Genomic DNA, 16,970 nt, shown 5'->3' on the forward strand with positions numbered 1-16,970 from the left:
TGTTATCACAAGTTTTTTAAATTTCAACTTCAACTTTTGTATCTATGGCTCCGTCGTTTTGCGCGACGATTTCGACTAATTTATTAGCACTCAGTAATGTTTTTTTTAAATTTTCAGAATTAAAATCTGTTTGGTCCTTACACTTTTTTTTCCATCCTCTAAGGTTTGGTCAGAAAAACGCTTTGTACTGGCTGAACGACCTTTCGACGTCACAGGATGTAATAGGAGCAAACTTAAATTTGCCAAGTCCGCGAGTGAGTAGGTTACGTCTAGTTTGTCTTCTATTCTTCCGCACAGTACACTGTTAATTCTTTTTAATGTATTAAAACCTTTTTTTTTTAAAAAAAAAAACACGCACGCACCATTATTTTTTTAAAGTAAATAAAATATCACGTAATATTGAAAATATATGTGTATTGCAAGTTTTGTGTAGAAATATGATGTAAATCTGTAAATATGGAAAATAAAAGTTTTTTTCTAAACATCATCGTTTATGTAGAAAACAAATTAAAGAATGAATGAAATCAAAAATATGTAACTTCATACTAATCCGGGCCCTAGAGACCACGAACGTTGCAATACGTCTGAAACGTCCGAAATAATGTGTGAAAATCGTGAAAGTTTAAATCAGCGTATCATAAATATAAGTTATAAATTATAGTTGTAAATTATCAACACTTATTCGTTAATTACAAATGGTTTCTTTAAGAAATTCCAAACGAATTAGCGTTTAATACTCGTTGGTGTCGTGAGTCATAATAATTTGTTCACTCGACAATGCTTAGGCTTTATTAACATTTTTATGATATTACATTGGAGAACTCTGGCTCTAATTATGTGAATTGTAGTTAACTAAGCTGACGATTAACAGCAGCAGCAGTAGCAGTAGAGCTTTCTGTGAAAGAGTTCGTACAAGGAAGTAGTGCCACCTTAACTATTTCTGCTACTGCTGAAATTATAGCCACATGGGCAGTACCCCTCAGATCTTTACGATTTAAAGCACTGAGTGGCACTGCAACTGTTATGGACAGGCGTGAAGCTACCATCAAGCGCACGACTTATTCGTCCCGTCACTTGATATAATAAAAAGAAAACTTGTATAAGAACAGGCGCTTGTCGCCTTTTCCATCAAAAGAAGGAAAATATACAAATATGAAGAGGCTGTATGATAGAACCTTTTCCTACCCAAATAAATGGGTGAAAACTTATAAGAAATAGGAATCAGACTGTCACTAAGTGTGCACTGTGGAAATAGGAAAGTCCGCCACCACTTTTAGCACCAAGTGCACAACGGGTTTGTCCCGTAGCTTGGTATCGTAATCATAAAAAGAACCTATATTACTTACATCATAAACAACAACATTCCATAGTTTAAAAAACTAATATATCATTCATCAGATTTTGCTTTCGTACAAAAATTAAAATATTTAAATAACTTTAAATAACTTCCTGTAAACGGTGACAACTCTGTGTGGTAGTAAAAGAAAGCACCCACCACCAAAATTATTTTTATGAAAGACAGCACGCGGGAGAAGTTGCTAAACAACTTACTAATAGATACAGATATAAAAATTGTCAGATAGCATAATTGTGGCAAATCGCCGCAGTCGCTACAAATCTCTTTTTAACCGACTTCAAAAAAGGAGGAGGTTCTCAATTCGACTGTATGTTTTTTTTGTATGTATGTTACGCGATAACTACGCCATTTGTGAACCGATTTTGATGATTCTTTTTTTGTTGGAAAGAGGGTACCATATAGTGATCCCATTTAATTTTGAAGAAAATCATCCACCTCTAAGGGTGACTGTTCACGCATAAAGATTCATTTTCGTAAAAAGTGCCTAAATTTATTTAAGCTGGATTTTTCTATTCTCCAATTCACAGCGTTTTTTCTCTCAATATACTTTGAGTAGTGAGAACCGATTTTTATAATCTCCTGTGTCAAGTCCCGTATAGTGGCGAACTAGGGGATGAATCCGGGTTTGCGCACTTTCCGGTAACCGATTTCAATAAAACTTGGCAAATAGATGTAATTCCACGTACTTTTGAGGTCGGTTTTTTTAGCACTCTGTATTGAGATTATTAGATATTCTAAAGTCTTTTTAAGTTTAGTTTTATATTTGAATTCTAAATTTAAAGTGATTGTTTTGGCGCCTTTTTTATAATAGACTATTGCTTCAATTTTTGTTTTGTAATGTACTATAAGAACGTTTACTTTGGTCTTGCTCGCTCTTTGATAGCACCCACTCGAATCCACTGATACAGTCCGTCACATATTGTCGTCCTTTGAGTCGGATCGATAAGTAAAGGCGCCAAAAACAATCACATTTAAAGAAGCGAAAGCTGCCCCAATAACGACGAAGCGCCGTTCATGGACTTATTGCGGGTTAGTTTATGCCTAGTTATCAATATATTTTTAGAAGTCGGAAATAGAAAATTTGTAAAGCATTGTATTTTAGGATAAATGCAAGAACACAAAGCAACTGATTCAGTTCGACCATAGATTAGATAAAGTCCTTGTACGTACGTTTAATTTTAAACTTGATTGAATGTTTAACTGCCTGAAGTATTGATTATTTCATAGTACACACATAAAACTTTAAAACTATGAAATACCTAATGAAATAATCAATTAAGGTTTTAGACATTTAGGCAATATTTAAATGAGAGATAATGAAAGTGGCAAAGGAACGTTTTGACAAGAGACCTGCCAATGTCAATGTTACATTGATATTGAGAACAGTGCGGCGAATTTCTGCCATTTGGGCCATTGGCTTACAAATAAATGGACGACGGGTCTAATACAAAAACCACGAAAAAAATGTCCCAAGTCAACCTATTTAAACGTAGTGACATTTCAAGGAATATGAAAAAGCTAAAACGTTGAATTTAAATTGTAATGACATCGCAGTACTGTCTAATTTTGCTTGCTTCGCTGTCAGTCGAACAAACGAAGACTAGAGCGTGAATGACGTTCTGTATACGATTTTAACGCCCTACGGACACTTTTTAGCGCGGACCCGACGTCCATATAATTGTAAGTCAATATATTTGGGCAGATTTAATTTTTATTCATTTTCATTGCTGCAGAACATGATAAGTTATATTAAATGTGGCAAAGTTTGGCAGATTTGGGAATATTCAGGAAGTTCTTTATTATTATTTGGAACAAACTGAAAACTTGTTGTTTGCTGCTACTACTAACATACATCTGAAGCTAAATACAGGACAATGTTATAAACATAACCTATATCAACTTTATAACACCAGCTTGTACAGGCTGTACTCAATTAGCTTTTTTGATGCTTTGATAATTAATCACAAGCATTGATAGGTCTCCTTAATGCACGTCGTCAATAACACTGAGTCACAAAATACGCCGGATGTCGCCATCCTTCTATAAAGTTTAAAAACAAATCTAAACTTAAAACGACTATATAAAATATATATACAAAAGAGATTCATAGCGACAACAACAAAAACATCAAAATTTACTTTTGGCATTTTATTATGTTTTGTAAAAAATCATGGGACAAAAGTTGTTGTTTATGTTGTTACATACAGTCTTGCGAAGTTGTTAATATTTTACAAGTACGTTGAAGACAAATAAAAACGAAGTTTAATAACTGTCAATTAAATTAAATTTTGAATAATTGCGCGATATTAATGAAATTATTTAAATTGAGAGAATTTTAAAAAGTTAAAGTATAAAAATTAATTAATAAGTGATACCTTACTTCACAGCATTGATATGAATACTTTTCTTTATTTATTTTAACTTATTGGAAGACCAACGACTATCTTACAGAGTAATAACCTAACCTCCGGTTAAAAAAGCCGACCTCGAAAGTCATTCATCCCCTAGTTTCCACCCTTAGAGGTGGAATATTTTCTTGAAATTAATTTAAATGGGACCACATCTGAGGTACGTTCTTTCCAAAAAAAAAAGAATAACAAACATAACGTATTTATTGCTTTTTCATTCCATATTTCTATGCTGTGGGCCAAAATGGCGGACTATATTATTATCTTAAGCCCTCGCGTGAGAGGAGATCCGTACCCAGCAATGGGACGTATAAATAAGTTAATGATTAATATTTCTAGTTATTTACTTGTAAAAATTTTGTTTAGTAGCAGTAACGTAAAACGCCTTATGAAAGAGGTCGACCTTACCTATTTCTTCCGCCAAGCAGTAATGTGAACATTACTACGTTCCGGTTTCGAAGAGTAAGAGTGCTGGTGAAATTGCTGGTTGACGGGCGCCGTGGCAGTTCCCCTCAGATCTTTGCTATTTAAAGCGTCACTTAGTACTGTAGTCTAGGCTCTACTCTATGAGTAGAACTACTGGCTGAGTGAATATAGTTTTGTATTTAGAATGTGTTTTTGAAAAAATAGGTTAGAAGAAAAGAACATCTTGAGAGTTCTAAAAATAGCCTCAATAAGAAAACATGTAAAAATACAATAAATATCAAGTTGTGAAGTTAATCCCAGTTTATATTTATAAAGTACCTCACGCTATGCATACTAAGCTACGCCCCAGGTTACAGTACTATATAAAAAAATAAACTACGTATATTTACTCTGTTTTAGTATACGGTTGTTTATATAATATACGGAGGAACACTGGCTCCTATATCACCAGTTTGAAAGTCTAAGATCATATCATTTCATCGTAGTTTTATTGTAAAACATATTTGATAATAAAAACGTTATCATTAAATACATTATTACTGTAGTTTATAAAGTTACAAAGACGTGTGTATTGTTTTATAATGGTTCAGCAAAACATTTAAAATACCTACATACCTTAAGAAAAGACTAAACGATTGTCTTAATAATGCCATTCTAAAATAGACAAATGTTGCATAAGGTTTTTTCTAGCTATTGTTTCTGGTTTGCGAATTTTCGCACTTCCGGATTCATTCAAAATGTGAGATTTCTTGATTCGTTATCTTAAGATTCCTTATCTTAAGAAGAATAGAGTACATTTTGTCTACTACATACACCATCTGTTTAATATTGATTGTAATGAATATTATTTGCATACAGGCTGTAATCGTTAAGTGAGACCAGGCGATTATTACATAAACATGATAAATATCAAAATTCTTTAAACTGATATCGAAATTATGTTACCTAATGAGTAAAACGATGTTAAGAACTTTTAAAAAATAAATTTTATTAATTTATTTATACATTTTAGGAAAATTCACGGACAAGAAATACAATAAAAGTATACTTCAATATAAGTAATCCAATGCCATTTACGAATTTCCACCAACTTGAAACAATTAATAGTGCTTCACAAACCCAAAAATAGATTTTAAGAAAGAACAAAAAACACAATTACATAAAAAAAAAAACTAGAAATATCCAAAATTTTAACTCCCATACATTTAATAAGACATTCGTAGAGAGGTTTTAGTTTCGAACAACTGCTTGGAATACAAAATTTAGTACTTACCCAACAATAAACATAATTTTGTTTTTGTTCAATTAAAAGATACTTTTATTACTTTATTTATAGAAGTTTCGTTATCTGTAAACTTATGATTAACTCTTAAAGTAGGTCAACTAAAGTCTTTCTACCAACACCATTTTTTTCATAACATCACTGGTATCGATGGTAAGCACGCCTGTCCATAGCAGTTACAGTGCCACTCAGAGCTTTATATTGCAAAGATCTGAGGGGCGCAGTGGCAGTTGACAAGTCCCATGTGCCTGTAATTTCACCAGCACCCTTACCCTTCAAAACCGAAACACAGTAATGCTGACATCACTGCTTGGCGGCAGAAATATGTAAGGTGGCAGTACTACCCTGGATGAACTCTTCCACAAAGAGCTCTATTGCTACTACATATTAAATGTATGGTAACGTTTAAAGTAAAGAAATTGGATAAATCTAATTTTATTTTTTTTTTAAAGATATTAATGTCCTTTTACCCCTTAGGTAATGTACTTTCAATGTTAGTTTAAAGGTTTTTGATATCTCTTATATTTACGGAATAATCGCTGGCACACTTAACAATACAGACATACATTTTGTATACGTAATTAATATAATATATTTTACTATCGTTATATTCACTCTTTTTTGTGAAATTAACGCTCTACTTTGTTATAATTATTAATACAAAGATCGTACACAAAAAAGTGCCTTCGATCTGCCAGGATACATCCCTGTGTCTGTTTTTTCTAATCGGGAAACCTCCATCCTGTCAGATCAACGGAATTTTTTGTTTATTTTCGATCTTTGTATTAATAACACTATCTTGTTTTTATAAATAAATATAAAGTGCTTGTAAAGTTTGTGCTTGTTATAAACAAGCACAAACATTTAACAAAGGTAAGTGAAACATTCGTTCTTGAACCAACAAATCGACTACACAATTTATTATTTGTACCAAGTCATCACAATATATGGTCAATTTAATTTAATGTTTCATTCGTTTCTAGTCACCCAAAATAACAAAGTTACTAATAGAAATGCTACTATATTACGCCACGAGTGTAGTGCTAAACCACATTCGGCTTAGCGCAAGATAAGTATAAGTTAAGATAAGTATAAATTTTCCGTTTCGCGCAAGATAAGTTCCACTCCACTTGTAATAAGAACAGACCAAATTGTTAGGCTTGCCGAGCGTGGTTGCCGCCTTGCTCGATAGCAAGGAGTCCTGGGAGGCGGTGGCCTCCTTTTGCGCAGAGGTTATGTCGCAAAAGGAGGCCGCGGAGCGGGTGCGCGAGGACGCGGTAGATGCGCACCCGCTCCGGCGCAGACGTACGGGGAGAAGGCGAAGGCAGTTCGCTGCTCGCCTGATCCCCTAGTGAGACCAGCGGGCTCTGGACAGGGACTCCGGAGTCTGCATTGCACGGCCTCACTCGTCTGGGGGGCGGGTCGGAGGACAACCGATTCGCCCCTCCGTTGGCGCGGGAGCCCTAGCGAAAGCTAGGGCGGCCGGGCGGCGTCGTGGTGAATGTTCACTGATCCCACGGCGCCGACTCAACCGGCGAGAGGGAAACCCGGGGGGGGTTTTAGTGGGGTAGGCCCTCCAGTCTGGAGGGAGAGTCCCCACATAACTCCTGAGTCTCCCTGGGCTCAGGGGTATCCATAAAGATTTCCCCCCCGTCAAAAAAAAATGCTTAACATTGACTGACTCTTACAAAGAACTATTATATTCCACCTAAGGAGCATGAAAGAACTTGAAAATCAACAACAGCATGTAACGATCCAAAAGTTACTCATCAGCCTGTACCAAGGAAATAAAATCACAGAATGAAATCAATAAAAAAAAGTTTGTTATAATTATTAATACAAGATCGAACACTCAGAAAAAACACTCAGAAAAAATTCCTTCGATCCGGTCGGATCCGTAAAAAGTCGTTGAAAGACCAAGTACAAAGACACGACGCAAGCACATAGAAAAATTCGTGAGGTCCGTTGGTTCGTCCCGTGGCTTAGTTGGTATAGCGTCTGGCACGGTATGCAAGAAGACGTCGGTTCGAATCCGACCGGATCATAGGAATTTTTTCTGAGTGTTTTTTCTGAGTGTTCGATCTTTGTATTAATAATTATAACAAACTAGTGGAGTAATTTCACAAAAAACAATTGAATATCAATTCAATAAAAATTTAATTAAAAAAAAGTTATTTTAATTACCTAAAATTACCAGCGCGTAAAGCTATCTCCAAAGTGTCGAGGTCGTCTTCATAATCGTGGCATAACTCCAGCATAGAATTTCTTGCTTCGTGGACGTCAAACAACACAGCCCCATCCCCCAACTTATCCGTCATAACACTCTTATAAGACCTTGTACCGAAACTGGAAGTCACCGAAGTGCCTCTTATAAACCTTCTTGGAGGAACATTTGTATTCTGAGGCATGAAAGGACGTCTCATCCTCCTCTTCATGTACCGTCGCATCCTCAAAGACAACATCACACGTATCCTTATATGTCTTTTTATATTTCTTTCGTACCGTAATTGCTCTTTTAGCTTCTTTTTCTCTTCCCTTTTCTTTTTCTTCGGTATTTCGTCTATTCTCTCTAAGTAAGAATAATTTCTGTCCACCAGCCTATTTGATTCCATACTAGGAGATCTACTGAAGTATTCCGTATTATTCACCTTCCAAGCTTTACTTAAAGACCAGTTTTCGCCGGATAAAGAGTTGTTGTACATTTGTTGAATTGGCTTCTCATAAATATCTTCTTCTAAGGCAAACATTCGCCGTGTTTGTAGGAAATTGTCTATATTTTTTCTTATCGTACTATTTTGTGAGCTAAGTGTGGTGTTTATTAAATTTGATGTTAAGGTTTCTGATTTCTTCTCAATAGCTTCAAAGTTCAGTTTTGGAGGCTCAGGAATTAGATCTCTGGTTTTTCGCTTAGCGATTGTCATTATGCGTCTACGCATAGCTGACATGTTAGTGAGTTCCGATTTTAAAATCGGGCTCTTCCGCTTCTCCGTCGTCATTTCCGGCGACCACGCACCGTTTTCCGAACAACTGCACAAGTCTTTTATCAGTCTCGCAATTGCGTTGCAATTTTCTTTATTCGAATATTCCTTCGGCATTTTTCGCGCATTCTATTTTTAAAATAAAATTCCAATCGTTTATTTAACTGTCACTTCTAGGATAGAGTACAGAAAATACTACGAATCGAATGAAGGTTAGAAAGGTTAAAGTAGATTAGAAACGGCAGTATTTAGTCACTTCCGTATTCTTCCGAATTCACATCTTGTTACCGCGATGTTACGTAAACCAAACCGTGTCACAAAGGCGTCTAATAGATGCTTTGCTGCTGTACTTGGAAGTTTAAATGTATAAATATAATGTTGTGCTAAGGCCGAGAAATTGATTTTAGAATCGACATGTGAATGAAGTGGTTATTCAATCAGAGACTTACCAAATAGGGGTATCGTTAAGTTCGCGATTTATCGCTATGTTGTTTAGTATGTCATAGATACATATCGTACTAAAGTATTTTAACAAGATGGGTGAAGCAATACGAGATCATATCCATAAAAATGTGTGTTACTTTTTTACCCTTTCAAATTTTTACTTATTTAACTTCTAATTAATCTTTTCATTAATAATTAAACCAAAAAATAATGATAAATGTTGCAATAAGTAACATGTGTAAATAATGTTAAAGTCTTTATCTGTGTAGATTACTTAACACAAAAACGCTAATAAAAAGTTATCATTTATGACAATAATTCAATCTAACAACGGGGCAAAAACCTTCCTTGTACAATTAACTTACACGCTCGCATTCGATTGCTGTCACCAACCAATAGATACTGAACACGAACGTTATAAAAAATACTCTTCCTTAATGTTGTGTATCCAATTATATTTAATAATTGCAATTGGCTGGCTGAGACAAAGTTGACCGTTGCTTTAAAAATAGATTCGCGATTTGTTTTGGCTTAGAATTAGAAACCACAGACTTAGTAAAATTATTAAAGTTTATGATGTCCATATGTGATAAAGCATCGATAATGCAGAGCACGATCTGTTTAATTTTCTAATTTTAGATCTTTCATATAATTGAAAACTACATGAAAGTTATAGGTCAACAGCCAATATTGTAAATATAATTCAACATACCTACCTAATTTAACATCACTTTAACCATTTCTAAACTTTTCGCTCCGTAATTTAAGACATAAGAAAATACATATAACTTTCGTTTTTATTTTTTTTATTTCATATATTAGTTTTTTGATTTAACTCTAAGTATCTATAACATAATTTATAGTTCACAATTCAGCTCACAGGCCTAGAACAAGTGCGTGGAGCGTGTCGTACTTGCTTTCTATGCCATGTAGCATGCAAATGCTATTACACTATTACAGCTATTAATCAGCTTGTAGACGCATAGATATTGAGATAAGGTTGGATGGGCGACAGTAATTACCAGCTGCTGTTTGGCAGAAAGTCAAGATAATATTCATCTGTGGAAGTCGAGAGGAGTGGCATTTACCCAGTCGTGGAACACAATAACAGACTTACTTTAAAAAAAATCCAAATTTACTATGAGGCTGTATATTATAAAATAGTTACGTACCAAAATTTTCGCGCCAAATACGCCTTTTTTTTTTAAACAATCTTGCCGATTAAGTAGGTATATTGACAAAGAACGCTATTCTAGAAAGCTATCGCAATGACATTTACTACTAAGCATATTTTTTTGTTAGATTCACATTATAATTATTGATTGAAACAAAAAAAATGTTGATAATTAATATACATATAACGATATTCAACGCTTGCTACTAAACATAGTTATTTATTATATACATCGTTATTGTCACATAAAACGAAAGGTAAAAATTACGCATGCGCATAAATTTCGCCGAAAAACTCCGCTCAACAAGCGCTGGAGTTCCCGACTTTTTTCCAAGAATTTTCACTGGCCGTAGACTATAGAATAAGCCAAAGATTTCCCAGCAAAGAGGTTATTATCGTGACAGTTCCTACTTTGAAAAGTAATCGAAGCAAATTGCTAAAGAAATCGATGTGAAATGGGCCGTAACACAGATTATATTTTTATATTTATGAAAATTGTAAGTAAATATATGTATGTACATGAATTAAATAATAGAAGATGTAATTTGTTGTACAGCTAGCAAAAGATCTTGCGATCAATAAAATTCAACTGGTGTCACTAAGAAGTTCAGATGTAATTACCGTAATATTAAAAAAAAACAATGGACGGGATACTGTTCTTGCCAGAATGAGAAGCTCTCTGGCTTTATAAATGCCTTTGATTTTAGATTTTACCGGCTTTAAAGTCACAATCGATTAAAAATAAACTCAAACTTTTCCAATTGGTGCTACATTAAAATAAAATATATTATATGGCGTAGATGTAATGTCCGTTAAACAGAATTTATTTCGGTTTCGTGTCGCCGTAATTCTAAAGCATACTCTAGAACATCACAGATAATCACATAATGTCTCAATCGCGCACAGTGTAATTGGGTGAAATTAAAACAAAAATCCATCAAACATTTTTGTTACGCAATCAGTTTCACATACACTCTCACGACACTATAATGTTAATTCACTTTTACACGAAACAAGTTTGTCTTTGATTACGAATTTGTTTTGTGTATGCGAAGTGTTGCGCGCCAGAAAAAAAAAGATTTTCGCAAGAGAATGGGCGCGTTCATTTCGTGAAAAGCGCGAGTTTTAATTTATGAAGAGTTGACCATGTCGAATTGCGCGCGTGGTGCGACTGCGGTGCGGGCACCGGCCTCGCTCTTTCTCCCATTCCTACATGATGATGATCCACTGTTGATGGAAATTAGCGTGCGCATGCGCCGCTGCATTGTTTGTTTGACAGCTGTTCATTGCACCGTAGACATCGACCTGACACTGAGCGCAAACACTTCCGAAACCAGTTTTAAATCTGTTACATGATACTATCGATTAAACTCGTTATTAATTAGTAACAAGCACATGCGGAAATATTTAACATTTGTTTTTATTTGTTTATATCATTACTCAAAATAATATAAAAGTAGGCAGTATAAAATAGTAACATTCATCATTCCATTCACGAGAACAAATAAAACGTGGGGAGACAGTGAAAATATCGATTCGGATGCGTTCGTTACGTAATTATAATAATGTTAAATTTGAATAACAGTTACATTTGTAAACGTACAGTATTAAAAAAATATTTGTTGAATAATAGCAATTGACGACTGTTAGGTAAGTTTGCCTTCTTAATTTATGGTGGTGTGTGTGTTGTATTAATGGATATGTTTAAATTGAATTCATGTATAGAAAGAGCGAAACTGACCACAGTTTTTATTCGTCAGCAAGTGTGTAGTTTGTGTACGGCATTTTCTTCCTTGCTAATCAATAATTAGAGTCGCTTCAGAATGTCATGAAACTCTACATACAGTGAACCAAGTATGTATAACTTGAAGCAAGATTCAAGTCAAGCCTATTTGTATCTCTAGTAGGTGTTAGAGTACACGGTTATGAGAGTGCCTTCTTACGCACAATTAATATCCTATTTATTTATAGAAGAAAGTATATATGTTACCCGTTGTTACATCTAAGTTAAATCAGACTTGGAAAATTAGTTTTCGGTGACGGCTGCGTTGCATGCTTAAGACAGCATAGTAGAATAAAAAAATAAATAGCAGTAGAGCTCCTTGTGAAAGGGTTCGTCTAGGGATGTAAGTACTGCCACTTTACCTGTTTCTGCCACTAAGTAGAAAAGTGAGCATTATAGCGTTCCGGTTTTGAAGGGTACGGGTGCTTGTGATATTGCAGACACATGTCAACTTAAGACTCAGGGTGACGGGCACAGTGGCAGTGCCCCTCAGATCTTTGTGATTTAAAGCTGCAACTGCTATGGACAGGTGTGTCGCTTACCACCAGGCGAACGACTTGTTCGCCCCGACTTGGTATCATAAAAACAACACGAATCAAGAGCCTTACTCTCGAAGCACGAAATCCGTACTTACGGCCGTTTTCCCACCAAAGATGTCCTGCGGAACTACTCTCAAAGTCGGTCAACAAAAAGACGTGCCCGTTCGAAACTATGAAATTGCGTTGTCATACATTCTTACTTCTAGCCCCGATCAAAACTTAAGTCTGTAGTCCCTATTTATTGACCCGAGAGATAGGGTATTCCAGAGAGACTACGGGCTCGCCGGCAAGACTAGGGTACAGCGAGCGTCCGAGCCAAACCCTTCGCCATTGGTACGCCTTCACGGGCGTCTCTGGTAGAGCCGGACTTGATATGGACTCGCTGAGGTATGTGGTGCGCGCTGACACATGGGTCTGCCCAGGTGTTGTGTGACCGGGGCGTCTGTCTCGTGCGCAGATAGCGGCGATAGTCTTAGTAGCGGTTTAAATGAGGCGAAGAGACGCGCGGAGCACGTGAGTTGTCTTTAAGTCGGTGTCTATGCCTGGACATGGTCGCAGGACATTGCGACCGTCATCTCTGGCAATTACTCTACGAGCTAGTAGGGGATATCCTCCGGTCCCTCCAGCTGCTTAGGTTGTTATTGGGAACTAGAGAGACGCCGTTTTCCGGCGTCGGGGCGTGCCTTACAGGTCCACCACCAATAAGGATATTTTGTACGTGCGCACCTGGGGCGGCTCACCCGACGCACTAGCCTCTTGAGAACCGGATGAAGTCTGTGACAACCCTGTATACTGGCTGAGCTGGGGTCAGAACCTGGAACGTTCCTGTGCAAGCACTGGCTATAGTGCCCTTCTTGTATACCCTAAGGGTCGGTAGGGAGAGTCACTACAATCAAAAGTAATATAAAAAGATATGGGGCTGTCCCTGTAAGGTCTACCCTAGTATTGTCCCCCAAAAACTGATGTAACGTCTAATGTAACTATGGCAATGGCACAGATCAAGTAACGGAGTATCTAGTATTTCCACATGATCATACCAAATTTCAAATTTCACAGGTATACAATTGAAAGTATGTACATACATATATTATGTATATCACTCTAATGTGAAGACGTAACTCCACGTCGCAATACGCTGTCGTAAGTAACAGATTACCACTAATTATTTCATTATGCAAACTCTAAGTTTTGGAGCGGAAATAAGCGAGATGCCCCTGCGCACCAACTAGGAAATTGTTTTTTAATTATAATGTAGAAACAACATCATTATTTATTTAGAAAAACCCCCATGTTTATTGTTTTGGGTAACGTAATGCAGCTACAATTAAAAGTACTATTAGCATTTTATTAGGAAAGTTACTTGTTGCAGCATTTCTGTTAGTTGTTAGTCAATAGTGTATCGTAGGCAGTATTTTGTACGTTTGGTATTCTACTAAAGTTATTCTACTAAGGAATTCTATTAAAGGTTCCAATTCGAAATCATTGTAGGTTCGGCACATTCTAGTCACGGGGCTATAAAAGGATGTATTATTTCGATAAACATTTAACACAAAGACTTTAGGACGACGAAGATTAGGTTTAATGTTAAAATGAATGTGAGATAGCAGACTAGGACTAGGCTACCATGTCTTTTACGTCGGGTCCGTAGTGAACGAATGTTAAACTTGGCCAACCCCTCTTGGTAAAATTCCAAGAATTAAGTAAAGTATATATGGAGGAATAATATATCTATCGCCCAAGGTAATCCATTTTCATTAGGTAAACAGTCCGATAGTATAAGAAATGAAACTATTTTTTCGGATCTAAGCCGTGAGTATTTGTTATTTCAAACAAACCAACGTTTCGGGCTGTTCCCAGTTCAGGTCCTATAAATCACGTAAAACAAATATTTGCGATTAGAGCCTGTTAAATCATTTTTACTCAATTCCTAAAAACCCCAATATTAATATTAATTAACACTAATAATATAATAATTTCTTTTAACAAAATTTCTCATACCCTACATAACAACTATGTCAGTAAAACTATTTAACTGTTCTAGTTAACTAACCCTAGAATTATACTGTTTTACATAGTCATGGTAACTGTAGCAATAATATAATGCGTTATCAAAAATTAACATACTAAATTGCTTAAGGCGAGCCAACGGAGGAGAAGCGGGTAAAAATATTTTACGAAATCAAGTGGTTTAGGTATTTACTATTAAATTACGGTCTTACAAAAAATATACGATACACGTAAGGATATTGTCTAAAAAACGTGCTAATTCATTACACGACACGATGTAACAAAATATCTAACATTGTACATAATTTTTATATGGAGATAAATATCTCGTAAGTACTACAGAAAACCTGCTAAGTTTTGGTTTTCAACAGAAGCCCTATAAAACTATACGTAAATTCACATTTATTTATCCCAAAATTTGTAAATTGCCTAGCGATTTAACAACAAGTGCTTGTCGCCCTCGAATGTGTGTCAAATTTTCTCCGCCTGTTATTATTTTATTAATTTTAACCAATATTGAGTGTGAACTTCCTTTGATCTGGGTTTTTTCAATACGAGTGTGATTTCGGCGAGGGGAGCACTGAGTGGGCATTTCTTTGTCTCGTAGTGAGGCTTGGAACTGCGGTTGTACTTTTATGTTTTACGTAATAAATTGTGTTTTAGGCCATAGGTTAGTTAAATTATACATCATTATATTATATTTCTATTTGTGAGTATCTGTAATTTGCCCTCAGTTGTTACAATTATTATATAAGTTAGTTTTAAACTATTGGTCTTCTTTTAAGATGAATAATAAATAATTTTCAGTGCGCGGATTGCGGGACGCGAGGGGATATCCCCCACACCTCACCTCCTAAAATCTAGGCTCGCATTGAAACACTTAGCCTTAAGGTAAGTGACTTTTAAATTGCTTGGAATTGGATTGGATGGAAACCAGAGCTCGATATTTGTATGCTTATTCATCATTGAACTAGATAGATACTTCAAATTAAAGGTAATCTATTATAAGTATACAAATATCGCGCTCTGGTTTCCGCGATAGGTACCATTGGTAATGAAACTATTTATGTAAATTCGCGTATATTTATTTTTTTAAGCAAACCAACATTTCGGCTTCTTTACAAGTACTATGCGATCTTAGTTTTGAGCTCTTTACTTTAAATCGTAAGTTCTCAAACTTTTTGGCAAGATAAAAAAATTCAACGCCCACTACCACAAAAAACCGTTGAAAACACGTTTTTTATGTTAACTTTACATTACAAAAATCAGAAGGGAAAAAAAAATTGTATTTATAAAGATAATTCCAGTTTTTTTTTTTTTTTTCAAATACCAGTAGAGTTTTAGTAGCAATAGAGCTCCATGTGAACGAGAAAAGCAGTAAAGTCAGCATTACTGTGTTCCAGTTTTGAAGGGTAAAGGGTGCTGGTGAAATTACAGGCACATGTGACATGTCAACTTATGTCTCAAGGTGACGGGCGCAGTGGCGGTGCCCCTCAGATCTTTGCGATTTAAAGCTCTGAGGACACTACAACTGCTATGGACAGGCGTGTAGCTTACTATCAGGCGCACGCCTTGTTCGTCCCGTCACTTGATATTATAAAAAAAGTATCCCCTGGACAACATCAACGTTCCCAATTTCTTTCGAGGCCCCTACCGCACCCCTTATCAACTTTCGGCGCCCACTGAGGGGCAGAAGAAACCACTTTAGAAAACTATGCTGTAAATATGGGCAGCTATGAAACTATTAACACAAATAACGTATATGGTAAAAGTATTCTTGCAATCCGTAATTGAATAAAAAGTAGCAGAAAACAAAAGACATGCTACTAAACGACTCTACACTAAACATTACCTGCGTAGATATTGTTGCGATAACGCTGCGCACGAGTATAATTTTAATTGGGCAAAAAGGTGACAGAGCCGCTCGTTATATGTAAATCTGATTAGAGTACGTTAAAAAACTATAGACGAACACATAAAATAATGGTTAATCCAATGACATACGTGAACATAAGCTATGGTAAAGTTTGATAGAATATTTATCAGGAACATAATAAAAGCCAGCCGTTAACGTAGGACTTAACAGTGTCTGAAATGTTGGTTTGTTTGTTTTGTTTTGTGACATTAAGTTATAGGACGAACAAGTCATGCGCCTGGTGGTAAGCGACATGCTTGTGTAATTGCAGTGCCACTCCTAGCTTTAAATCGCGAAGATCTGAGCGACACCGCGGCAGCGCGCCCGTCACTCAAGAGGTGACAAACGCCTGTAATTTAAACTGCCTCTGTGGCTGAACGGTTACCATGCCGACTGACTGACTGTCACGCAGAGGTCCCGGGTTCGATTCTGGGCGAATATTTGTATGGCCTACATTTATTTCTCTCGTGAGTTTGGGTGTAATTTGTGGTTGTTTATGTGTTTGTGCACCCACAACACAGGGTTTCCCTAGTGCGGAGCTATGTCGAGTGTGTGCGTTATTACAGTTAATTTCACCAGCGCCCTCAGCCTTTAAAACCAAAAAGCATTTTTTTTCACATTACTGCATGGCGGCAGAAATAGGTAAGGTGGCAGTAG

The 16,970-nt window shown here is 36.1% G+C and overlaps 1 protein-coding gene across 5 annotated transcripts in view; it reads right to left on the reverse strand.

Annotated features, from left to right (window-relative positions):
• Positions 1–16,970, reverse strand: part of LOC113231581 (espin) — a 217,325-nt gene that overhangs the window by 114,369 nt on the left and 85,986 nt on the right. The window contains exon 1 of one of the 5 annotated variants that reach the window (XM_026465932.1): positions 7,658–7,806. The exons of the other annotated variants lie outside the window; for them this stretch is intronic. Within the exon in view, the coding sequence (XP_026321717.1) occupies positions 7,658–7,791 (134 nt within the window). The 5' untranslated portion in view covers positions 7,792–7,806. Of the gene's footprint in view, positions 1–7,657; positions 7,807–16,970 lie in introns of those variants that run through there. 5 annotated transcript variants of the gene reach the window in all.

The sequence above is a fragment of the Hyposmocoma kahamanoa genome, unplaced genomic scaffold (genome assembly GCF_003589595.1).
Source record: "Hyposmocoma kahamanoa isolate Upper Pololo Valley unplaced genomic scaffold, ASM358959v1 65, whole genome shotgun sequence".
NCBI lineage: Eukaryota > Metazoa > Arthropoda > Insecta > Lepidoptera > Cosmopterigidae > Hyposmocoma > Hyposmocoma kahamanoa.